The sequence below is a fragment of the Aptenodytes patagonicus genome, chromosome 1 (genome assembly GCF_965638725.1).
Source record: "Aptenodytes patagonicus chromosome 1, bAptPat1.pri.cur, whole genome shotgun sequence".
Taxonomy (NCBI): Eukaryota; Metazoa; Chordata; class Aves; order Sphenisciformes; family Spheniscidae; genus Aptenodytes; species Aptenodytes patagonicus.
The window spans coordinates 209,291,360-209,318,093 of NC_134949.1; the positions used below are offsets into that span (position 1 = coordinate 209,291,360).

Genomic DNA, 26,734 nt, shown 5'->3' on the forward strand with positions numbered 1-26,734 from the left:
AGTTTTCCTTTCTGATTCACCTACTTCTGCATAATGTTTTACATGTAATAATGAAGCTGACTTGGATTATTGACATTAGCCAAACAGAAAACAGTAAGAAAGAAAAATAAACAAAAGATTGCTTTAATGTGAATAAAAATATACCAGCTACTAAGAATAAAGACTACCTTAGAAAATAGCCCTATTGTGTGTCTGACGTGCTAGGAAAGAGTATCTTGGCTCTGTGTATCGTTACTTTTCTTCCTGGTAGGATTAACCTGCCACAGGAGCTTCTCTGGCACCTTGGAAACCAGAATGTTGTTGTTATTGCTATTATATGTTTATATGAAATGGCGGATAATAATTTTTTCAAATTACTTCAGCTGTGGTAGTCTTTGCCGTTGTCAGTAATACTTCTTTTCCCCTTTTTTTTTCAAATAAGATTACAACTTGAAAGTATGTCTTTAAATTATTTTTATAAAATTAAAAGGAACTGTAAGTAAGAAAATATTCTTGCATATGCATTTTAGAGCTACCTGTGGCTGTGATTACAGCCAGAGTTTTCTAGAAAATTAACTGGCCGTGGAAATGATAGAGATGCACAGTTCACCAGTGCGGCATAATGTATAAAGCAGTGGGAAGGTGACAAGTTGAAGCAAAAAAATTAGGAAAGAACTGGTTCTTCAGGCACTATTTTTTAACATCTCTAACCTTTTCTCACTGACAAAGTAAGGAATATAAACAAAGACATAAGCTTGTTTTAAGTAACTGCTTTTGCAGATTATCTGTCCTGCTGTAGTTTTTATCTAATGCTTTCGGCACTGTTTTTATCTGCAATCCTTTCAGCCTTGTCTTCTCAGACACTGAGAGCTTTGATCCAATGAGCAAATAGTGGTCTGCTTATCCTTCACCCGGTGCAATTCCTCGTGCTCAGTGGTTGCTGTGTATCTGTTCTCTTGTGAGGTGTGTGGTAAGAGTCCTTTAGGGCCAAATCCTGCTTCTGCTGAAATCAGTAGGAATCATAATTTATGCTGTGGCAAATGTGGGATTGAGTCCTCTGTCCCCTGCAAACAGCAGAGATGTCCCCAGACATCCTATTTGGCAACCCAGTTTCTACTACCTTACACATCTGTCTTCTGCTTTATATTCAGGACGAAGATGGTAGAGAAAACACCTTTCCTCTTACAGTAGCAATTAAAGCTCCTTACTATCCTAACTGGAAGTGGCAGGGGGAGGCTACAGCTCTTTTCACAATATTTATGATAACCCACATGAAAGTCTAGTACATACAATCATTTCGGTTAACTTTTCCCTGGAGATGTCTGTGTAAGAAATACTGGGACATCCTCGTGCCCATAAGGAAGAGATGTTTTTAAAAACAGTGCAAAGGGATTGCTCCCAAGTGATTCATTAGTTTAGATGCTGTGTGGGATAATGGATGGGAAAAGGTAACGAGGTGTAGCCTGTGAGGTCATTTAGGATTGCTGCCTGCTCCAGTTTGTGGAGCAGTCTCCTGTAAATTATCCTGGGAATGGAGTTGCCTTTAATCCTGCAACAGCTTACAGGTACTTTTCCCAGTCACAATGATGTTGTCTCCTCTCAAAAGGAAGTGGCTCCGAGTGTCCAAAGGGGCTGTAGAGAAACGAGGAGGAAGGATGGATGGAGCAGACAGGGAAGCAGGATTAGTACATTTGGTTTAGAGCGCATTAGGTGTTTTGACACTCCTACGGAGCACTGTCGCAATATATAATTTGCAATCCAAGTAACAACAGCGCTGCCTCAAAGGCAAGTTCACTGCAATACTGACTGCAGATACCGTCTTCTGCTGTAATTGTTTCTTGAGATGGGCTTTGCTTCTAGTTCACAACTGTCATTCATTAGTATCATGAGGGGGCATGTAGACTTGACAGAGCAGGCATATAGGGAAATGATGTGGTTTGGCTGGGAGTCATCGCAAATGAGAAATACTTAATAGTCATGCGATATTGCAATTACATATTATGTATCATATTAATATTATTTGGTACTAGCATAGCTATATATATAGGGTTCAATATATGGGCCCGCATGTGTGTGTAAATACAAATACGCACAAGCAATTCAAAGGGTTTCTTTCATGAGTTGGGGATGACAGCACAATTCGAAAGCAGCACATTCACAGATAGCGACTACAGATAATGCCAAGCATGTACCAGTAAAGACTTTACAGCGTTTAAATATTCTCGTCAGTGTTTGTGCAAGATTTTTAACACGTGTTTCGGTGAAAGGCGTGTTCACGCAATGCCCGAGATGGCCGGTGTTGGAGTAAGCGTGGGGTTTTGTATTTTTTCTTCTCTCTGGAAGGCACGAAGGTAAAGCAAACAGGTATTTGCATGTAAATGGCGTCCGCTTCCCCGCCGCGGGTGAGCGGGTTGAAGCTCCCGGGGACGCGCGCAGGGGCGGGGCTGCCTGGCAGGCGCTGGGGCGTGGTTCCGGCCGCCGCCGCTAGGTGGCGCGGGGGCCTCGCCCCGCCGGCTTCCCCCGGGAACGGGCGGCCGGCTCCGCCCGGAGATCCGAACGGGTCTCGTTCTGGGGGGAAGATCCCAGTCGTTCCGGCTGGGCTTTAAGAGGCCGCGGGGACGGGTTGTAAGAGATGGTCTCCGCTTTCGGGACTTCAGCAAAACTGCCGTGGGCTTGTTTTCCGGGCAACCGCTGTGGCTGCAGCCACTCCCAAAATACCTCATGCCTGGCTCCGTGTGCTTTTACTCCTCCTGGTATCTTGGATCCCCTTTGCTAAGGCCACAGGAGTGAGGTCATGAAGTTGGCGCTTGAGAGCACGTTGTTCATCGCCTCCTCCTGTTTCACATTACTGCTAAGCTGTTTTCCATGCCGCAGATGGCGTTTACGGTGTTTAGTCACTCCCATGGTGCAGTTAGTATCTGTGATGATTAACGTTTTTGCCTTTGTAATAAGTTTATTTCAAATGGCTAGTACTTGTGCATGTGTCTGTGTAATCTTCTTCAAGGGAAATATTCACTCATTTACCAAAAACATCTCTCTCCTGCCCTCCTATTCTACAGATGCTACCAGATGAACAGTAGGTGCTGGTATGGGCAATATACCCTGTATCAATTCCAGATGGAAATACATCCGTTTCAAAACTAGACATTTAATTTTAAGGTTGTGTTGTGAAGTAATGTTGTCTCAGAGAATATGAGTTTTTATTTAAATTGATAACTGAAATAATTTATGTTCTCTGAGAGCATCTGTATTCCTAGACATGGGTTTTACCACTGATTAAGGTGGAAGATTTACATGAAAGCCTTGCTAAAACATTGGTATTACATCTCTAGACTGTGCATGAAGTCTTGTTCTGTTGCCATCAGAATCAGTTGGGGTGTGGATTTGCTGCGCTTGCATCTGCACTTTAGGCACTTGTGTAATGTAATTTGAAAACAAGTAACTTTGCATATCCGTTGCACTATTCCGGCTCCTTTGCAGCTGTACCTTGTTCTTTTACGTCCAGATAAACAACTCATTCCTGTGACCTCTTGGTCTAAAACCTGAACTTGCTACTAAACAGCTTCTTCAGTTGCAGCCATGTGTGTGTAGCTCGTTCAGGCTTCGCCTCTGCGAGGCAGAACGTTCATATTCATTATTAGTTGCTTCCATACTTATTAAACACAGGCAGAATCGCTATGCAGCAAGGAAAGAGGAAAATGTAATCAACTCGTCGAACATGTTGCATGAATACCTATTAGCTGAATACACAATTTATTATTCTCCTTCATATAGAAAATGTGTGGTGGGCACCTCACTGTCAGGGCCTCAGTGAGCTCCCTTTTGAAAATCAGAATAATCTCGTTATTGCTTCTGCTTAAATGAGTGAATAAATATTTCAAGAATTGCTTTGCTAGAGTATTATTTATTCTGATTCAGTTATTAGCTGAACTTAATCTTACTTTCAATTAGTTTTATAATGCTTATGAATTATTACCTCATTTTTGCAAGGAAGAAGGATGCATTTCTTCGAGGCAGAGAATAATGCAAGCATATGAGTCGTCCAGTTAACCTGGTCACATAATCTCATTGTTAAACTGGAGAATTCTGCTGTCACTAAAACTTTTATGTGACTGCTGTGAATGTATCATGTCCCATTGTATCTTTTAAAAAGTCATTATATGTAGAAATATACTGTAAATACTTAAATGAACAACAGGGAGAGTTCGTGATGATGTGTCTGTAATATCTACAATGGCTTAAAATTTTTATCTTTTATTTTTTCCTTTCTAGCAAACTTCTGAAGAGAAAGAAGTCTGAAACAGGGCTGCAGGGAGTGACTGGAGAATGGTTTGAAGAAATACAAAGAAAAAAATTTCGGAATTACATTGATGTCAATAGAATGCTAAAACCACCATTAGAGCATCAGCTAAGGAAGAACAAAAACACCAGTGAGTTGCATTTTTCCATTTCCTTATGTATATGATAATGGTCACCAAACCAATGTCTTAGAGCATTTCAGGGTGTAATAGCTAAGGAGTTTCTGAAATTGCATTGAGTTTCTTCTCATGTCAAAGTTTTACCAAAGATACATTTTCAAAATGACTATGTTTCTTTAAGGAGATTCTGTTAAAAGCACAGCTGGGAGTCACAACAGAAAATCCCTGATATTCTTATTCCATAGTTAGAATCACAGAACAGCCCAGGTTGGAAGGACATCGGAAGATCATCTGGTCCAACGTTTCGTGGGAAAGGGAGCCTGGATGAGATTATCTAGCACCCTGTCCAGTTGCATCTTGTAAACCTCCAGTGATGGGGACTCCACCATGTCCCCGGGGAGGTTGTTCCAGTGATTGATTGTCCTCACTGTAATAAATTCCTTTCTTAATCAAGACGAACTTGCTGTAATTATAGTAAATACAGTGGTGGTTTCCCAATCAAAGCAGTAATGTTTACTTTGTACAAAAACTGTTTCAGTTTTACATAGTTTTCTTAAAGAAACTAGAAGCACCTAAATGACATTTGGAATAAGTAGGTAATCTGGGTTTGGGTGAGAGAGGTTTGACTGTACCAGTGGAAATCTTTTCCTGGTAACACTGGGCTAAAGGCATGCCAGTGCTGATTATCAGGGCAGGCGACAAAGCCTGGAAAGCTGGGCTGACCAGGAAGCAAATTCTGGAGATCTCATTTCACAGGTTCTGTTGCCCATCCAAAATGAACATGCACAAGAAACACGGTGTCTCTATACCAAGCATGGCATTCTGTACTGTCTTTTTCATCTTCCATCCAGATTGTTTTCATGCATACTCTATGCTTTTATTCCATTCACATTTCTGCATGTTTTTCATTGAGCTCTTCCTATTTGTGCTTCATAGCAACTGGAAGCAGTCATGTATTTGAAAAGAAAAGTGAAACCCTAAAAATGTTCCTGAAACTACAGACCTACACAGAACAGATCTCTGTCTTTCCTGACCATTTTTCCCCAACATCCCCTCTAGTCCAGAGCTATCTACTATTTTTCTCTTTCAGAGATGATCTAATTGATGCATTAGCTAACTAAACTCTGTGTAATTGTTCTCTGGTATTTAACTTTGAAAGCTGCTGTTTCTATTTCAGATCTGAAGAAGGGGTTGTGTGCCTCAGAGGCTTGTCTGATATTTCCAACTGTATAAGTTGGTTTAATAAAAGGTACTACTTCTACCCACAAGCCTTGCTCTGTCTACATCCCTAGACCATCCTGGCTACGGCAGAGTGCTATTAGGACTCTCCTGATGTCACCTTCATTGTCAAGTCAAACAATGCCACCAAGAGGTTAGGCTCTGAAAGGGGTAAAGGATGCAGCATTTTGTAATACACAGTGATTGTCACTGAAGTGAAAGCCATGTATTACACACAGGATTTACATCACATGACATGAATTATTCACTTCATTTTGGACTAGGTCCAAAGTGCTGCCCCTTGCTTTGTTATCAGTGACACTTTGCTCTCATTTCTGGTTTTGCTTTCTCCTATGGTCATTGGATAAGCTGTTTTCAGGCTGTTGTATTGTTTCAGGCATGTGATGTTTTAAATGGAAAAAAAAAAGATGCAGTGCCTTTTTCCTGAGTGAAGCCTTGCTTCCTTATGTCCTCCAGTTTCCTGTGGCATGTTTTAATAGCAGACCCTGTAGTTTCTTTCCCTAATCTGTGAGCAATACTCATCCTCTCCTTCACACCGATTGCTAGCTGCTTTTACAGGCAGACTGGCTTTATGTTCCGCTTGAAGAAATCAAATCATGACCTTCCCAGAGAAATAATTCGTGATATCTTGCATTTAAAATACAGTTCTGATATGCAGTTTGTAGCAGAAAAAATGTACTCCAGTGGCCATGGGAATCCCATCATAAAGAATTGTATGATACAGAAGACACCCTAGTCTGTATTACTGTTATGTAGTTACATTACAGTCTATTAAACCATTGTATATTCAGGGTTGTCATATTTCTTAGAAAGGCGAAAAGAAAGTGACTAATGATTGTGGATGCCTCAATTTTCAAATGTCTAATTTGCCTATATTTTAAAATGGTTCTGGTTTTCAAATGATTGAAAATCAGCCTCATTTATCTCACATGCGTCACCCAAAACCAATAATACTTTTTGAGACTTTAGACCTGTTTATCATTCTCTTAGTCTTCTAGTTAGTCATTATAAACCAGCATGTCATATAGTCTGTCCCAAAATGTCAATAAAACTGGATTTTCCTGGCATAAAAGGTAAGCAAAAGAAAATTGTTTATGAAGACATAACTTTTTATGTATACTTTAGTACTGTATGTAGTAAGAACTTGAAACAAATGAAATTTTTATAATATTTTTAGATCATAAAGAATTAAAAATGTCATCCCGCACAAATCCTCAAGCACAAAAGAACACTTCAGCTTCCTTTCTGGGGTTCAGATCACCTTTTGCTTGGCTTTTCTCCTTTAGAAAATCAAGGAAAAAACAGACTCAGAAGCAACCACGGTGAGCTATAATCAGAACATACATTATTTCCAGCTTTAAAAAAAGTCTATGAATTATTCTGTGTTTGCTTAGAAAACTTTGTTAAAATTATTTTTCCAGTCTCTTGCTTTTCACCTCCCTGGGAAGATTGGGATTTTACTTGGTCATGTAATGAGAGGTTATCTCTTCTGTGTTAAAAGAATGGGGACTAAGTGCAAGTAATAGGTAAAGTCTCTTGGCTAAATCTGTTTTGCTCAGGTTTTGCACAAAGGCTTTAAGTGTATGAAAGCCCCTAGACTTAGCAGTGGCTGCATCTTATTAAATTCTCTCTCAGAAGGACAAGATATAAGGCGCATGGGGATCTGGTGCCCTATGGCTGTAATATAACAGGGAAGTGTAGCTTTCCCAGGCCATGGCGGAGAGTACCAGCCCCAGGCAGCTCTGCTGCATCAGTTCCCACCATTTCTAGCCCAGAGGCAGCTTAGAGGCAGGCCTGCAGCTTTAGCTCTAGCCAGGCAAACAGGGCGGCTCTCCAGTGCTTTTCTCTTCTGTACTTCGTCAGGGCTTTGGTTTCAACTGGATCTGAACCAAAGATGGTCTCATATGCAGCGCTGGAGCTGCTGTTTGAAGAGCATTCAGATGGTCTCATATGCAGCGCTGGAGCTGCTGTTTGAAGAGCATCCTTCTCCCTTGCCATCCACAGGGTTAAAGCTGCTGTTCAGAGGGAACTGGGGGGGGGGGGGGGGCTACGCTCCGGCTACTTAGGCTGACTGTTCTCTGCTAACGTTTGTCCTGTATGGTCCTGTATGTCAGCGACACCTGAGTGGAATATTATTATTTTTATGTACATCTTACAGTAATGCTTGGGACTGGCAATCATAGGTAAAGGTGCATTGTGCTGTGAAATCTAAGTATGAAGCTGCAAGATCTTTGGCACAAAGAGCTGATTTTCACTCTGTGAGTCTCAGGCTGGTATTCTGGTCCATGCCTGCGGCTCCTAGGTGGCAAGACGCTAAGACAAGGAACAGCTATAATAAACAATGACAGGGAATGCAAGCCTCTAAAGAAAGGTTGATTAGTCTGATAGGTAGGTTTTGTAGCACAGCAGTTTGCCATTGTGGAGTGTTTGTATCAAAGCAGAAGTAGATTTAAGGAGTGGTTTGAATAGAGGCCGTGAGGTTAGCTTTGTGGATGTTTACTGGTAACAATTCTCCTACATAGCAACATAGAAAAAAAATTTGCAAAGTTTTAACACTGCTCCATACATGTCATCTGCTCCCTCCTCTTTCGTGTGACATGATAATGCCCCTTATGCTGGGACATACCAACATCGGACTGCAGAATACTTCTACTTCCTGTAGAATAAAGGGGCACTTGGGTAACAGAATCAGATTTCAAGGGTGCTTTATCCTAGCCCACGGTAAGGTAGCCAATGCAAAAGTGAAGGTCTAGGCTTTGCTATAGAATCTAAGCATTGAAATGATTTCTTAATTTAAGAAGGAAAAAAAATAAACCATGCCTACTCATTGCATCAGCTTTTCTAATATGTGTTTATCTGGCCTTTCCACAGAAAATCTGTCATATCTCAGGCTCAGATGCCTTTGATTTCTTACCGAGCGCAGCTTGAAAAATAAACAAGTCGATCCTGACGTGTAACTGAGCTGATTGCTACATTTTCTAGTCACGCCTCTCTGTCGAAAACTTCCCCCACCCTCTTCTAGGTGTTGCCGTGGCATGTGGTTTGCTTTATGCATAGACAAAGCACTGAAATAATCTGCCTCTCGCCAGGTAGAGTTATTTTGGAGAGCTAGGGAAATACAATAGGAGGCAGCACTGTAAATCCTGTAAGTAAGCCTAACTGGCAGAAGCTTTTAAATAGCTAAATACTAATGGCTGTTTAGAGGGTCCTTTCTGTACTGGAGGGACAGTTTCATCGGCTGTGGTGGTGTTTTGCTGTGAGAATAAATTATGGATGCTGCAAAAAAGAGTATGCTTATGTGGAGATACAGAAGATGCTAATAAAAGGTTTGTAACTGTAGTCTGAAGGTAGTGAAATGTTTGATCACTTTTGGTTCAAAGGTGTTTGGTGTTCTTGAGTTCATCCTTATTCTTTTCTAATATGTAAGTGAAATTCATACTGGAGAACAAATGCTGTTTAATTGTGTTTTCAGCATATTTGAGTTATGTGTTTGTTGCTTAGCTGGCTTCTTATGTAGTACTGATAAGAGCAGTATAGAAGAAAACGGATTACACTCTGACATTAGACAACTCGGAGGTGGCCTGGGGAAGACAGGTGCCTCAGTGAAAATACTAATTCGCAGCAGATTTTAATTCATGGATTTATATTCTTGTTACCAGTAGTGATAGTAGTAAGTAGAGTCATCTTTTACTCTTAATCTTACATTCGGTTGTCATAAAAAAGATACATATGTATATAAGTGAAAAAGTATAAAATATAACTTCTTGTTTTCCATAGTGAATAGTATTTTTCTGATAGCAAATATTTCTGAATTTAAGCAGTAATTTCACTTCTTTTCTGTTTATGAATGATAGATAATGTTTACAAGTATGTGTGTATGTGCGCGTGCATGTGTGTGCGAAATAATGTAAACATTGCTCAATATCCTTAACCAAAAAAAGAAACTGAATTACTTTTTCCTAAAATTAAGCAATATTTCCTTGGAAGTAAGCAAAACTTCAATTTTTAAATGCTGAAAAACTTAAGAGAGTTCAGAAAAAATAATGAGGCAGTTTGAGAAGTGGAAGGATTGGCATAAGGAAAAGATTAAAATAACCTTGTCTGTATAAGTTGGCAGGGAGGAAAATAAAGCAGGATGCAACAACCAATTATTTCTGAAAGAACAGTGACAACAAAGACATGGAGGAATTTAGAATAGTGCCAGAGGTGCAAATGAAAATTTAATTTTTGCCTAGACTATCAGAAGACATTTCTAACTAACATGTCTACTTCATATAGCTTCATTGCAAGGAGCAATTAATGCAACAGCAAGCACAGCACCGAATGAGGGGAACTGTAGAGCACCTTTGCACAGTAAAGCTGAAGAAGAGAGCTTCTAACAAAGTGCTTACATTTTTGTTATGCATATAATTAAAATTAAGGTAACTCGCTAAGCCACAGGATTTCATGGAACTTGGTTTGCAGGAAATCATTGTAAAAACCCTGAAACATAAGTTTCATTCTTAATTTGTTGTAGAAGCATTAAAACTTATTCAACATCATTTTAGTTTAAAGGAAGAGCTACATACAACTCTGAGTCCTGGTTCTGTAAACTTCGTTCACAGGGAGCAGTAACCCACTGCATTAATGGCCGTTCCTATTCAGTGCTACAAGGAAAAATTAGGAATTTTGGATTCAGATTGTCTGGCCGGATCCTAAGCCCACTGAGGTCAACAGGCTTGTTTCCTTTGGTTTCAGTTGGACCCCATGTCAGAGAGGAATCCTGGTTTTACAGTTCACAATTACAGAAGCAAAAACAAATTGCACCTTTCAACTGTTCTTCCCTGCCTGCAAGCACATTGCAAACAAATGACAAAGCACTTCAGGAGGAAAGGCTGGGCCACAAAGAACCTGCCAACAAGCCGGTTTATACTTGCTGTTGAAGCACAATAAAGTAGTCTACCTGAGCACAAGAAGGTTTTAAGAGCCTAAAAACAAGGTCATTCAAAAAGACTTTGAGACAAACAGGACTGAGCAGAACCGTCTTTCCCTACTTCACTTTCTCTCAAGAATTAAATTCCTGGGAAAAAACAGTTTCTGAGACAAGGAAGAACTGGCGATAAGCACAAGCTGAGCAACATTTCCTTCAGGGCTTTTGAAGGGACTGGGTTTGCTTAGTTGTAAAATAAGGATCTGCAATTTCGAATAGACTCAGTGAAGTCGAGTTCTGTTCTTGTTTCTTTAGTTTATTTTGTATTTGTATGTCTGCAAGTCACCCCGTGGAACAGAATACCTTTTATGTTCAGGGCTTCTTGGCCTGTTCTAACCACGGCATTACTCACAGACGCTCTAGCCAATTCTCTGCCAAGCCCTTGCAGTCCTATATAGCTTAGGAAAGCAGATGGCCTTCTACCATGTGTTAAAAATTGGTAAATAAAGGCTGTTTCGGGTGAGTAGCAGCAAGTTCCAAAGTTCACACCGAAAACGATCTGCCTCTCCTCCTTTGCAGGGGCAGAGCACAGCTCTGGGGCAGAGCACAGCTCTGCGTCTGAGCAGGGTGAAATGGAAAAGAAAAACAATAGAATTGCAGATGCAAACCACTTACAGATTTACAAGTAGTTAACTTCGGCTATTCGTAGTATCTACTAAATTATTGTTGTTTGGAAAAGGAAGTAATACCATCTTATCGTAATGCTGGATTGAAACAATTACTTTATGGCTGTTGCAGACATTTGAGATACCAGTAGGTTGAGTTCATTCTTGTCTGTGCAGCTGAGACATTTGCAAGCTGACAAGGCCAAACTGAATGGTACATTTCCCCAGCATTTTTTTGTTAGCAGGATTTTTGGGGGGGGAAGGATGGATTCTTCATAGAGCAGTCGTCTTTCAGATGCTTCTCAATAGTTGTTAAAGAGAAACTGCTGGATATTTACTACCTGGTAAAATTACATCACGTTCCTTTTCAAAGCCAACATTTAAATCGTTCTGCCTACAGATATGACAGTTCTGCTAGCCCATCTTCGAAAGTGGAAGAAATGGCAACGGTAAGTAGCTTATCAACTTTATTGTCAGCAATGTTTAAACCACAGATTTTTCACAAACTAGTCCCCTTTGTTTAGGCTGTTGATATAATGTCTGTTTAAATAGTATTCTTGCCATTCTTGTTTTAAACACTGAGTAAAATGTCTGTGTTGTGAACCTGTTGAATGCAGTAGGATGAGCTTGCCCTGTTAACTTTACGAGTCCTAAGCTTTCCTAGGTAAGCCCTAAGTTTAGCTCTGATCAGGTTTCAGTTCTCTTTTAATGATGGAATAATTGCATGGATAATTTCCTAGGCCAAAACCCTCACCTATTTTGGCAACTGTAACCAACCTGCAAATAGGTCAAAACTCACACTGAATAAATAATCATCTAGTGTATTTATTTTGTTTCTTTTCATTTGTACAAGGGTGAAAAAGAGTAGCTGACTTGGGCAGGCAGTAAGGTAGAACCTCTCCTGCAACATTTCCACGCGCAGAATTACTGTGTAGATGTAAATTTTGACAGTAGGAAATTATTTTTTTGCTGAATGTTCCATTTTATAAGCACAAGCTCAATTTAAGGATGAAACAATAGATTTATTTCTGATGTAATTCAAGTGCACGCTGTTGAAATAAACAGATTTCCTCCAAAGATGATATTTGCTGTTTTAATTACTTTATTGCCCTGTATTACTAACATTCTTTCCTCCTCGTCAATTGTGTGATATAACCACAGAGGGGACTAAGAAGGTATACAGTATATAATCAAAGGTATAGAGGGGGTAAATTGGCCACCTCCCTTCTCTCATATTTCAAAAACAAAGGGATAATCTATATTAATATATGACTGAACAAAGATCTTATCAGAGAATCCTGCCTGTTCTATAAATAGACTATTACAGCTAGACAAGTAAAATATTACGAATATTGAGAACTAAAAAGTAGTAAGGGTGTTTATTAAAAAGAAGGAAGAAGAGTCTCAGCTAAAATAAATCAGCAGTTCAGCAGCTGTCTGCACTTCTGCCATCTGAGACTGTGAGCTGAGAGAAATATGGATGGGATAGGAACCTCTCCAGTTTAAACTAAAGTCAGATGGGGAATAGGATGACATTTGCCCCACCGCTAAAGTAATTTATCACAGCCCCCTAAAGTGCTGTCTTGCAATATGAATATTGACTGTGGTGTTAAATTATTAAATCTCTGTTGGGAGGTCAGTGTGTGAATTTTTAAATGTGCTGGTCAGGGAAGAAGTGATTAGGAAAAACTAAATTAAGAGATACAATACTATGCCCCTTATATAAGGTCATTATAACTCATGTATCCAAAATATGCTACAGTATGAGGACAAGATGAACAAATCTCTTTATTACATATATAAAAGTCTCTAAAATGCATGCAACTTTACAATCCTCAGTTGTATGTTTTAATAATACAGTATTTACTGGACCCACAAAGAGTTTACTGACCTCTGACTTGTGACATGATTTGTAATGTGACATGTGAAACGTGATTTCAACCCAACCAATGTAGAACTAAAATCATGTTGCCCTACAATTTTTAACAGGCTGAAATGTGTAATTCCCCAATGTCAACTGAAACAAGTGGTCATTCTTTTGATGCAAACCAAAATGAAATTACGGAGAAAAGTACACAGGAATGGAATGAACAGCTAGAGAAGGAGTTTTTCAGTGGTAAGTGTGTGTCCTTACTTTGTTCTGATATTATTGTTACCAGAAGTGACTGTGGTGACCGGTTTCAGAGAATTTTCTGCAAAAGCATAGGCTGTAAAGGTATGGCTCATTACTTTCTAGCATAGTGGCTACTTTTTGCTGGCTTTGTCTGACAGCAGAATGTCTACTCTGACATTGACTTCAAGATGCGTCACTGGTTACTCTTAGAGTGCATTTCATCTCATACTGATCCAGTTCAGAAGAATCACACCTTAAAAACATACATTTCTCTCTGCTGTTTCTGACAGGAGCCCATACTGCATCCTTTAGATGCAGACATACAGTTATGTGAGAAGAATTTCATCCCAGTTTCCTGCATGCATAATTTTGACAATGATGAATTACTGGGCCTGGTTTTATGAATTGTAAAGCCTCAGACCACAGAAGCAAGAGGCATTATGGCATTCAGTTAGCTTTCTGGGAGCCCTTATAGCACCAGTCGAAAGTTGCTGGTTTCTTTTTTTTTTTCCCCTCACTGCTGGGAAGAGAGGCAAGATCAGACCCAGCCTATGGGAGTACAGAGGTGTTCTTCCATAAACTTTCTCAGATCTATGCAGAAAAAAAGTCCATGAATATTACTTTCTACCACCCAAAATTACAAGAGATCACAGATTGAAAGCATGATCGGGAAGCAGTGGGTGAGTCGGCAGTGCTGGAAGAGGAGAGCACTGCATGGTGGACAGTGGTTCTTCTGAAACTCACATGCCTGTCACCGCTTTTGGGTGTCAGTCATAACTGTGCACACTTGCCCACTGACAGAGAAAAACTGTACATAGCTTGGCTGATGTCCTCCAAATGGAAGACTCGGAAACAACTCGTCTTTTTTCTTGTTCTAAACTGACTCTCTCGGGAGTCTTCTGTGCTGAAGAGAAACTTAGAAAAATGGAAAATTTTAGTACCTTTGTATCACCTTTTATTCCAACTATACATACCTAGCAATGCTTTCTAAATGATTCTGTACTATTAGCACAGATCTGTAATGACTGATCAGTCAGTCTTTTTTATTTAAATGGATTAGGAAATGCTGTAACAAAACAGCCATATCCATTTGTGTTTATATCTTATGTGTGCTATTTTCAAAATACAAAAGGAATACAATTAGCGAAGGCATAATTGGTTTTGCCAATAAAAATACTTTAAATACATTGCTGTCACTTAGTCTTATGACTGAATATCTTGGTTACCTGAGCTGTATAGTGTTTAATTCCAGTTCATGAGGCTGTCTATATATATAAATACAGCTTTGTTGCTGTATTTTATATATGAATCACAGGTTCCTAACTATTTCATTACCCTTTTTTATCCAGAAAATGCCATTTTCAGTGCTCATTTTAAAGTAATAAGCTACTAGTGGAGAACTTTTCTGAATGAAACAAACAGTGGACAGGCCAGACTACTGAATATGCTTGTTTGATGGTTTGCAGGATTGTGTGTTTCCTTACAGTTACATCATAACTGTACTTTGTGAACACACAGAAAGCTCCATGTTTGCCTAGTGAATTCTTTTCAGGGATTTTTTGCTTACAAACTAGATTTGGAAAGTTTACACACAGACACATATATAGTGCGTGAGTAAGAATTCAGACTTCAAATTGTTTTGTTTTTCTTTTAAATAGCATAAAGACTAACATTTACATAAAGAGCATTTTTAAGATCAGTCATGGAGCAGCGCATTTTTTTCCTTGTAGTCATAATGGGTGACCACTGAAAGGTCCTGTGGAGGAAGAATGTGTGATTTGGGAAGGGTTTTGAATGCTGAGAAGCTGACTCCTTTCAAAACCAGTTCTGATTATTAATGTAATACGTGAAACTTTTTAACATAAGTAGTCAGAAGATTATTAAAGAAAACAAAACCAAGTATCTTTTTTTTCCTGTGCAGTTCTAAATGATCTGGATGACCAGCTGGCCCAGGAACAAGCCCAAGACCTGTTGGACAGGACAGTTTCTACTAGCAGTGCATCAAATATCCAATGCACTAGTGCATTCCCTACTTCAAAGAGGCAGAGTGCTAGTAGGGGGCAACACAGAAATGACTGGAGTGACATGCCTAGCACATTTTTCCCAGACGGACTGAGAACAATAAGAGCCAAAGATGAACACAAGATTTTCATCAGGCCAAGGAAATTACACAGCGCATATATAAACTGGCACCAGGCAGCCTTTCAAGATTACAAATACGGTGATCCAGTTGATGGAAATCCTCATCTGCTAAGCAGCAGGCTGTCTTCCGTTTCTTTCGGACGGTCTTCAGAAGGTAGCTTATATCCTCCCTCCATAACACAGAACAGTGGATTTAGGCACAAGAGTTGTATGAACAGGGATACAGCTGGCAGAAGTTACTCTGTATGTTCCCTTCGGAGATTTCCATCATCAGTATCTTCTGACCAGCTATCAGCATCTAGTTTACAACAGCCGTTGGCAAGGGAGAGCAACAATGGTTTTGTACCAAGGTTTGGTCGACAGAACCCAAAGAGAATTCCTCTATCTTCTATTGTATGGAACAACACGCCAGACTCTCCTGAACAAACATCAACTCAAGAAAAAATGTTTAGAACCCAATCACTGATGGAGTTTCATGATACAGACCATAGTAGATATCCTAGCTCTTTGCAAGAAACCAAGAAATACGCATGTTACCACTCAAAACACCACTACAGAAGATCTATTTCAAGCAGTAATTGCTTTAGTAGAATTAGTTGCCCTGACAAAGCTACTTCTCCATTGCCCTTTGATAACTGGGAAAATTATCCATTATACAAATCAGAAAATAATCTCTCTAGATCCTGCTGTAGAAATACTTCTTCTCATGGCAAGTTGTATGCAAACCAAAAAAATTCTCCTTATGGAAAAAAAGGCAGCTATCCTTCTTGGGCTGATATTCCTCAGTACTACAGTGACGAAGCGTTTATTTCCCCTGATGCCAGCTTTGAAGTGATTATGGCTAATTTAGATGACCAGCAATGGGCACATACAAAGAATGCCAAGTTTGGTTCACAGCGCCTGCAGAACGATTGTCACGTGTATTCTCCAGAAAATATGAATATCAAAAGGGTAACAAGAAGCGCAAACAGAACTTTTTCAGAATTCACCGAGGGCTGTCAGCCTTGGCTAAATTGTAACTCTTCAATTTCTTCATCTAGTATCAGAACTGATGAGTCCGTCTTTCCTAATTCGAAGGACCAAACAAAACCTATAGGACTGAACAGGAATTCAGTCGTCGTTACCCAAAGAAGTACTAAGGCAGACTTTACACAACTAGAAAAGGTTGAAGGTACGAAACTGCCAGATGAAGACATGCTGTTACAGTCAGTTTCTCAACAAGCAGACACAAACTACATCAACACCCAGAGTTTTCCCTCTAACAGCCCTGCTTCTGCCATGTTGCAAAGCGATGCATCTCTCTTTAACACAATGAGATCAAAGAGACAAACCCAAGTCACTGCCAGAGGAGATATTGCAAAAATGTATACATCAAATGGTGATAAAAGAAATTTACAAAGGAAGGAAAACGATTGCCCACCCAACAGTGTGTTCAGTCAGCCTCTCTGTATTTTGCCAGCTCATGAGAGCCGGAAGAAACCTCTTCTTCCAAGTCAGAAACAATGGGAACATAATCTGCATTATGCAGCAAAAAGAGAGAACATCAAACAGGATAATCAGAGTGCAGAAGCCATCAACCAAGCTACTCCAAAGAGACGCTCCTCACTGCTGAATGTTGCTTCTGCTCCATCTACTGAAAAATTAGCAGACTGTCAAGGCATGTTGTCCTGTCCTCCTGAATGTTCATCTAGCTCTTCACAAAGCTCTCCACAAGCACTTTCTCATAAAGACAATTCTAAATGTTTAGGAACACTGACTAGCTCTTCAGTAAATTGCACAGTTACTGAATCTCAAGCAGAAGGTGGAAAAACAGCTCCAGTGAGCAGAATAGGTGTTACCAAAAAGATTTCACAGAAAACACTGCAAAATGCAAGCACTTTAGTTACTAAGGACTGTAATGGACAACTCACTACTAGTTCTCCACAAAATGAAAATTCTGGAAATATTTATACGCATAGCTTTGATGGAGACCCCAAGACCTCTGAACATAGTTTAAGTTATTTTTGTCTTGAAAAAGAAAGCGGAAAAATAAGGAGTAATTCACCTTGTATTGAAAGGCTTCACAAGCAAGACAGCTTGCTGAGACATACCAGTAGCTGTAGCATCACTGGCTCCCCTAGCAGAAACAGCCTCAAATCTCCTGACCCACTTGTTATTTATTACACTTTGCCTAGAAAATCAGCTAGCATTGCTGGTAGTATTATGTCAGATACGCCCATCTCTTTACCTAGAGAAAGTAGAACAACATATGATTGTTTAAGGTCTGAAACTCCACATAGAGCTGATGCCTTTTGTTCTAATCAAAGAGATGTGTCTTGTTTAGACTCAAAACATTCCTTTTTAACATCAGCATCATTAAATACTGCTACAAGTAACAAAGAAAAAGATTACCCCAGTCCTTCAACCAAAAGTCCTAATGATTCAGTAAGTAGTAGTACATCAGTTGAACTGACAGACAGATGTAAACATCTAAGCAGAAGAGAATCCTCTGTGTTTTCAGATTGTAAGGAGAGGGGAAATTTTTTGCAGAAATATAAAACTACAAGCACATTTACAGTTTGTGTTGATGAAGATCATGTCAAGTATCATGAACTAGTTTCAATTTATTACACATTACCACGGAGGCATTCAAGAACATTCTGTAACCTCTTTAGAGATAATCCAGCGGATGCAGATGTACCTTGTCCCAAAGAAAATGCTCAGTCACCAAGAATACAAATCAAGAAAAACGAAGGTCATGTGAGTTTCGCAAATGTTTTTTTCCCCAGTACTTTGGAAAAAGAGGTGCCTTCATGTTCTTCTGACCAAGTATCTTCAGCTCTGGTCACACCTCAGAACTTAGGAACTGCTGCTGATAGTGAAGAAGAGAATTCCCACTTATCTCCTAGCTCTGAGAAGATACATACTTCAAAGTCAATGAGTATGGTACATAACAGGAAAGATAGTTCAGCAGATCTTTCATTAGCAGAAAATGTGCTTTCTGACATGGTGACAAAAGAAATTTCTTTTGGTGGTCCACAATCCACTGCAATAGTGGCTAAGTCAGGTAAAGCCATTTCTGATGCTTCAAGCAGCCAAAGTACGGAAATATGTCTAAAAGAAAAGAAGGAAATTTTACAAACAGCCACACCGCTAACTTCCACTTTATCAACCCCTCCCAAGCCAGGCAGACATTTAGAGAATCCTTTGTATTCTACTTCAACAAATAAAAATATTATACAGAAGGGAAGCTCTGAAAACTGCCGTCAGCCCCCTAAAGTGAACACCAATAAAAATCTGAATAGTGTACTCCTCCACCCAGGAGAGAAGAGTTCCCTTGGAAGGAACAGTAACACAGAGCATGCTGACATGCCGCTTCCTCCCGCGGAAGACACGTACAGGGATAGTACCGAAGCCAAACAGAGAGTAAATTTCCTACACCAAACCACCCCTCTGTATAATAATATTAAATGTAGTGGACTGCAATTAAGGGCTGACAGTTCAAGAAAAAATGCAAATGATTTCAACTCTTGTAGCAAAGTGCTTTCAGAGTCTCAGAACAAAGCATCTGAGGTAAGCACAGCTTCCAGTGCTGATCCATTACTTCAGCTGGACGAAGTGGTTAGCACAGATACAGATGAATTAAAGAATTCAAAAATTAAAAAAGAGCAAAACTCACAGAGTACTCGGATGGGTAAAGATTATAGTGGTTTGCAGGAATCAGTGAGGCACAGTGAAGGCAGCCTGAACATTAACTGTAAAGATGAAGTCCTCAGGGTTACACAAGATCAGAAGATAACACAGAGTGCAGAAGATGAGAACAAGCTTCTGTCTGACTGCACAAGAGACAAAGTCAAAGATATAGAAAAAAGGAAAAACAGACCTTCAATTAAAAATAAACTGGCAGCTGTTTACAAAACAAGTCGAAAATTTTCAAGTAAAAATTTACCCCCCAAACCACACATAAGTAACATTTTTTCACAGAACGGTGGAAGTGCCACTTCTTTAGAGGTTGACATGTCCCTTGACTCATTGATTTCAATGGATTCCCATCAGCCATTCCTGCAGTCGGACAATGAAAATCGGAATCACAGTCTGGGCCCTGATAAGAATACGCCAAGACCAAGAACAGCTAAGAATAAGAAGACTGAAAATCAGAATGATCCTTCTTTGCTTGATAATAACACCAACTGGAGGTCTTTTACAAGCTCATACACACAGAAAGAAGCCATCAGTCCCAAAAAAACTACAGTGAAAATGGAAAATAGGCGAAGTCTTACAACTTTATTTCCAGATAAAACAGTAACCACAAGAAATAAGAATTCCCAAGCACTTGACCTCAGGTTAGAAAGCAAAAGCCAGTCCGTCTCTCCCAGTGCTACTACATCAGACCCACTAGATGATGAGAAAAGAAGAGCTAGCAGTCGTGCCTGCAGTCCTCCCTTGCCACTTTTAACTGACAAAAACTCAAACACATATGTCAATAGCTGCTTGCAGGCAGACCTATGTCCAGAGCAAAATTTGACTTCCCAGACAGTGCTCGGTCAGTGTAAAAATCTCTCTCAGTCTGCTAGCTTAAAAAATGCTAACTTGCATAGCTATCAGTTGCGCAAGAGTCATGCCAAAAGTCAGCGTGAGCGTCACCTTTCTGAGAGTATTTGTGCTCGAGATTCCCATGAGACCTTTGCCTCGGGAAGCAATATTCTACCAAAAGATGGTATACCTGGGAAGAGATTTAAATCTTACTCGGAGCTGTTGTCTTGTGATGAAAATGAAAACTGGGCATCGGATGATGAAAAATGTTACAGCACTAGAAATTTGATGTATCCTTCTGTTGAATTTGGTATATTTGGCAAAGAACAACAGCTGGCTTTCCTGGAAAATATCAAGAGGTCACTCACAGAAGGGCGATTATGGAGGCCTTGTCTTCTTAATAACCCTGGTGCTCTCAGAGATGGAGAGACCCCTTCTATAAACAGGGCTGAGCTTTTGAGCTCAAGTTCTGCTGGGAGCAAAATGTCATCGGCTGCTTCATCCCCCCGAGAGCCAACTGATATCTATCAGGAAGACCCAGCAGCTTATTCGGACTCAGACAGCGATACCACCACCGATGATGAATACTACCTAGATGAAATAGATAAAGAATCGGAGCTATGAAGGGCCCGTGGTACTAAGATGGCACGATAGCTCGGTGGTTTCTGGGCAGGCAAAAACACGTAAAATACTTTGAGCCAGTTCTTGTGCTGCTATAAATTGGTACAACTTCATTAGTTTTAAAGAAGTTAGTATGTTATGTTAGCTGAGCATTTGACTTGTGTATTAAATATGTGGCTTCACTATTGTTGTTTCTCTTAGCAGGGAAAAAGAATGTTAAAAAATCCCTTTCCAAAATAATAGAAGGTAAACAACTGTGGAGCTTTGGGCAGTGTAACTCCAGAGATGGCTTTCCTCTGAGTCAGCAAGCAGTGGCTTAGGCTCCTGCCAGCTACACAGTGCTGGAAAGGATAAATTCTAGCTTGAGCTACTTTTTCTTACAAGACTTAACAGAAAACCAAGAGGTTACTTTGCTGATAAATTGCTGTTTCTCTAATTTTCCTCATATACCAGATCAAGCATGATAATGCCAATCCATGCCACCCAACAAACACCCCCACAAAACGAAACCTGTTCAATTTTTACCCCATATTCTCTATGAATGTTCTTTTTCTGCATTCCTGGGAAGTGTAGCAGCAATGTCCCTGGTGGCGTTTGTTCTGGCGGATTCCACACTGGGATTTTTCTCCTCAGCATTGCAAGAGCAGTGAGCAGTGTGCAGAAGTGCTGCTAGTGCATGGGAAACAGCTCAGCAAAGGGCACAGCACTGGAAAACTTGCCGAAATTCCTGAGGATGTTAAGAAACGCAGCCAAGCATGGAAATCTGCTTTTCAGACATGGGAGATAGATTGATAACCGGCGCAGCTTTGGTTACAGTTGAGATGAATGGCCAGATTTCTGCCTTTGACTTAGGAACAGGTTAATTTGGATTAATAATCCGACACTTTAAACCATGCAAAATGTAAAAATATTTACCCTATTTATTTCCTATATAAACCTCATAGGTTGAATCCTAAGTTGTCCTAATAGTGGGAAGACAACCATAACCAATGCAACTTGTTACATCCCTAAGTTCTCCCGCTGCCTCTGTGCTCGGCCGGTCCTGGGGTGAGGCACCTGCAGCCGCTGGGCTCCTGCAGGGCAGCACCGTCCAAAGTGGCCCGAGAGGGCCCTTGGCTGGGTTGCGGCTGCACCGTATAGACTGGCAGGTTTTTACATACAAAGTAAATAAAAGCAGTAAGAAATGCTCTTTGCCTTTTGCTAAATTACCGTCCCTTTTCGGTACTTTTCAACCATTCTTACTGTCACCATGGTACTTTTTACCCTTCGAACTGAACAGCTGTAAACATCTGCCAGTGGCTCTTCTTCGGCCACACTAATAATGTAGTATTACTACTCAGTAGCCAAAACTCGTCCCTGGCCATTAAATTTCTAACTAAGCTTTGATCTCTTTTTATGCAAAATCAGAAGTGGCTCACTGAGCCAGAAGATAGTATTTTTAAATAATTATACATTTACTTCTACTTTATTTCTAATTTCACATATGGTCTAAAATGATGATCCATATTTTTTATACACTTTTTAATTCAGTAAGATTTCTGTAGGACACAATTATATTTTTGTAACTGGAAGGACAGTATACTGGTATTTTAAAATAATATATTTTACACAAAACAAGCAATGCTTGTATCACTGACTACTCCACAAGAAACTAAAAGATGAAAATATATTAGGTAACTGGTATCCTTATTTTTTTATACTGTAAACTTCGTTAAAGAAGTGGGTCTGTAGTTCAAATCTGTACTGATGCATAAGTATTATTACTTCATACTGGGGTAATACATCTTTTGTTGTACATAGAAGGACTAACATAAACTATGTATTTATAGTCAGAATTGATCTCTACGACATGCCTGTTTTGGAAGGATATAAGCGTATGCTGACATACGCAATGCTAGAAGGAAATGACTACCGTATAATTGCAATCTTGTAAAATGTGGTATTCTAAGGAGAAATTATGTTTTTCTGTATACGTACAGGATTCTGTAGAGTAAGACAATAAAACCAGCTGAGTATCAGTGAGGAATTTCTGCTGCTGTACATTTCTGCAAAATACGTTAATCCAAAGATTGGGAATACCAGCCTACATAAGGTAAAGAATAATAAAATAAATGTTTACAAGGGAAGTAAGTGGTCATACTGTTTTTCTTCACTAGAAGTGGATGGTTTAGAACATTTTTATTTGTAAATATTTTCTACCCATTCAACAGAAGTTGGATTAAGTTCTCACCTTGTTGGCATAATTTTTTTCATTTGCTATGCTATGTATGTACAGGAAATTGGGTGGCTTGATTTAATGTAAGCAAGTAAAAACTGCTTTTGGTCATAAATCAGTTGTGGAAGACTGCAGCCTATTGAGGATCTGTGAACTAATATTTACACTGAATAACGGTATTCTGTAAAACAGTCAACTATGTGAAAACATAGGGAGAAATACCCTTTGAACAGCGATCAGCTCCATTCAGTTTAGCAGAGCCAGATTTTTGACACCTTCACTCTTCCAAGCTTTTTCTTTGACAAAATTATATTCTAGAAATGTTCATAATCTATAGGATTTTCATATTTAAAATTATTTGTTTTAAATAAATTCTGCGTTCAAATGAAAAAATATATTGGTACTGTGTTTATTTTTCGCTTACTGTGAATGCCATAGACAGTTTATGTAAAAAAAAATAAAATCCAGCATCTTAGCATTGTTGCCAGGGTGCTGAGGGCAAACGATGCCATAGATTTGAAATGGGGCACCTGGCCTTGGTCCATCACGCAGCTGTAGGCAGTGGTCATGCCGGCCGCGTGGCTCAGGCCTGCCTTGTGCGGAGGAAGGATGTGCCGCCTTAGCGATGCGCATACTGCTGCCTTCTCCTTTCCTGCCAGCTGATGAGTCTGTAGTACACAAATAGTTTTCCATCAGCGTAGTGTCTTTACAGTAGATGTGTTAACCCCTTAGCAAGCCATATGCCTACAACTTGCCTTGAGGAGCCGATATTCCATGTAGGGGCCAAGAGTAGTATTTGATGAGTAGTTTTACAAGGTGATGAGTTCCATGTGAAAATCACTTTGGCTGGAATTAGGCCTGAGTGGAGCCTGGCTGCCACGTGCAGTGTGACAGTGTGTGAGACTCACCACTGTCTTTCAACCTTAATTACTACAGCCAGTATATGTGGTACCTGAGTTCAGTGACACAGTCCCTCAAGCCTGCTTTCAGAAGGAAACATGGTTTATGAGCTAAGGTGGTGTTTTTGTCTAGATCTCTGTCCACCCATTACGTCACTTGTGTCCCCAGATGACCTTTGACCCTTCCAACATCTCAGTGACATTCGAAAGAAGGGACAGAAATCTCATGGTTTCATCACAGGGTAGCTCAGGCTGGGAGGGACCTCAGGAGGTCTCTGCTCCAACCTCCTGCTCACAGCAGGTTGGCTCTGAGGTTGGGCCAGGCTGCTCAAGGCCTCATCCAGTTGGGCTTGAAAAATCTCTGAGGATGGAGACTAGACAGGTTGCCTCTCTGGGCAACCTGTGCCTCTGCCTGATTGTCCTCATGGGGGAAACGTGTTACAGGCTGAGCCTCTCTTCTTTCAACTTATGCCAGTTGTCTCTCGTCCTTCTGCCCTGCACCATCTCCTCAATGATCTCCCCAGGGGCACTGAGGGGTTCTGTAAGGTCCATCCCCTCTCCAAAGCCATCTCTGCTCCAGGCTGAACAAGTCCAGCTCCCCCAGCCTCTCCCCACAGGGCCAGTGCTCCAGCCCCACCATCTCAGTGGCATCCCCTGAATTTGATCCAGTTTATTGATGTCTTGTATTGGGGAGCCCAAAGCCGGATGCAGTATCTAGACGTGGTGTAACAAGTACTGAGTGGAGGGGCATAATGACTCCCCTCGACCACTGGCTCTGCCCCTGTTCATACAGCCCAGGCTGCTGTTGGCTGTCATTGCTGCCGGGACTCGCTGATGGCCCATGTCCCACTCACTGCCCATCAGGACCCCCAGGGCTGTTCCCTCAGAGCTGCTCCCAGCAGCTGGTCCCAGCCCGTACCAGCGCAGGGGTGGCTCCTACCTAGGGATGGGGCCCCAGGAGCACCAACAGGCCCTGACATGCCCCCCCCTCCCCAGGGCTCCCCCCACCCTGCCCATGACCCAGGACACCGTTTCAGCCCAGCCTGGAGCCATCAGTCCCTGCCCCCGCGATGCTGTAGGACATTGGTCTCCATCTCCCCACAGCCCTGCCTGGTCAGCCATGGGCGCCGCCAAGCCCAGCCCCACCTGCAGGCTGACGTCCCCAGAACGCTGCAGCCATCCCAGAGCTGTGTCTGACCCCAGTTACCCTCACAGGGCCTGATCCTGATCTGCAGCTTACATCCCTGCCTGACCTCAGCCCTGCCCTGTCCCCACAAGCCTGCTGGGTGATGTGGCCTCTCGGGTGCCCCAGATGCTGTTTGCCAGGTGCGGGGTGGGCCCTGGTGAAGCCCTGCTGCCAGCCATGGTGCTGTGCTCCTCAACCCCGCTCCCCAGGGAGCAGCCTGCCCTCGCTGCTCTCTGGCACCCAAGTGCAGGACTTTTTGTTGAATTTCATGGCCCATTCTTCCAGCCTGTCCAGGTCCCTCAGGATGGCAGCCCTGCCCTCAAGCATACCGACTAGACCCCTGTTTGGCATCATCTGCAAATCCAATGATGGAGCTCTCCATCGCCTCATCTCAGGCCAGGTCCCTGCGGTGCTCCCCTTGTTACCAGCTGCCAGGTAGAGACGACCCATTAACCAGCCCCCTCTAAGCCCAACCAACCATCCTGATGGTTTTTACCCATCTGGTTGTTCCCCATCCAGACCGTAACATCCTAACTTGGATACAAGAGCGTTGTGGGAGACAGTGATGTCTTTGCTAAATTCAAGGTAAATGACATTCCCTGTTCTCCCCTCATCGGCACAGCCAGTTTATCGCCAAAGGCGACTGGGTCAGCCAGGCATGGTTGGCCCTTGGTCAAGCCACACTGACTGCTGCCAGTCACCCTCTTCTCCAAATGTGCTCCCAGCTGGTGCAGAGGGAGAGGAAAGCTGCCCTTGCTGATCCCTGCACTGGGAGCAGCAGCCAGGGATGTACTACCTGGCCAAGAAGCACATACGTAATCCAGATTAACACTATACATGTTTTCTCTTGCCTGTTGGGAGTATCACGGTATGTCGGTGGAGATCTGTGGTTATCTGAGGTGAGGGAGTTTAGAAGACTGAAGACAGAAGCAAGGAGGAAACCACACTTGATAATTCCACTTTCAAGGAACCTGTTTTTCATGGTCTGTATGCACAGAGACTTGAAGTTCATGTTATTCAAAACCACACAGCATTCATTTGTGCTCTCATTGTTTTGCATATGAAAATGCAGGCTTGCACGGAAGCTTGATTTAATTCTCCTACAGCCTTGTAAGCCCCCCCATCTACCGACACCCTGAAATACTTCCTAGTAGCAGCAAATGCTTCTGATAAAAATGATACAACCACCTTAGGAGACAAATCATTGAAGATTTTCCCTGTTTACTTGTATTCCATCATTTTAAATCCATGAAATTACTTTGTTGTTACATTTCCTAGAGAATAATACCATGATCCCTCTTTCCCCATCACCAAGCATTACCGTGCTGCTGAGGGGCACCTGCAGTATCTCACCCGCAGGCCCCAAGAGCACTCTTCAGCTCTTGAGCGAGCCATGCTGGGATGGGGTGCTGGGCTGAGAGGCGTGAGCTTGGCCTCCTCCCTGGCATGGGAAGGTGAGCCCAGCGGCAGGGAACAACGTGGCAGGACATTCCAACAGGGTCCCTGCTCTGTCCTTCACTTTAAATACAGTCACTGTGGGAAATCCTAGAAACAGCGAGGAGGAACTTTAAATATTTTTTTTTCTTTTACAGCAATCTCTGTCTGTACATAAGCTGATACAGGCAGTAACAATTAATAAGCTTTAGAGAAATACGATTTTTTCCTCTTTAAATTCCACACCAGCTGTTCAGGTGCCGGCTGAATTGTATCCTAAAACAGAGGTAACGTGTTGTTTGGGGCGGGGGACACACACACAGACCATCTGCTCTTCAGTTTGGCCTGCACAGCGCCCACAGGCAAGGGAAGAAAAACCTCTTAGGACATCAGAGGCAGCAG

General features: G+C 41.4%; 1 protein-coding gene across 2 annotated transcripts in view; it reads left to right on the forward strand.

Annotated features, from left to right (window-relative positions):
• The window catches only part of EXPH5 (exophilin 5), a 34,916-nt gene extending 11,718 nt beyond the window's left edge, over positions 1-23,198 (forward strand). The window contains exons 2-6 of one of the 2 annotated variants that reach the window (XM_076328173.1): positions 4,252-4,409; positions 6,814-6,958; positions 11,611-11,659; positions 13,200-13,326; positions 15,245-23,198. In XM_076328173.1, the coding sequence (XP_076184288.1) occupies positions 4,252-4,409; positions 6,814-6,958; positions 11,611-11,659; positions 13,200-13,326; positions 15,245-20,601 (5,836 nt within the window). In that variant the 3' untranslated portion in view covers positions 20,602-23,198. Of the gene's footprint in view, positions 1-4,251; positions 4,410-6,813; positions 6,959-8,739; positions 8,963-11,610; positions 11,660-13,199; positions 13,327-15,244 lie in introns of those variants that run through there. The other variant, XM_076328174.1, reaches the window with a different exon arrangement.
• Positions 23,199-26,734: the final 3,536 nt, after the last annotated feature.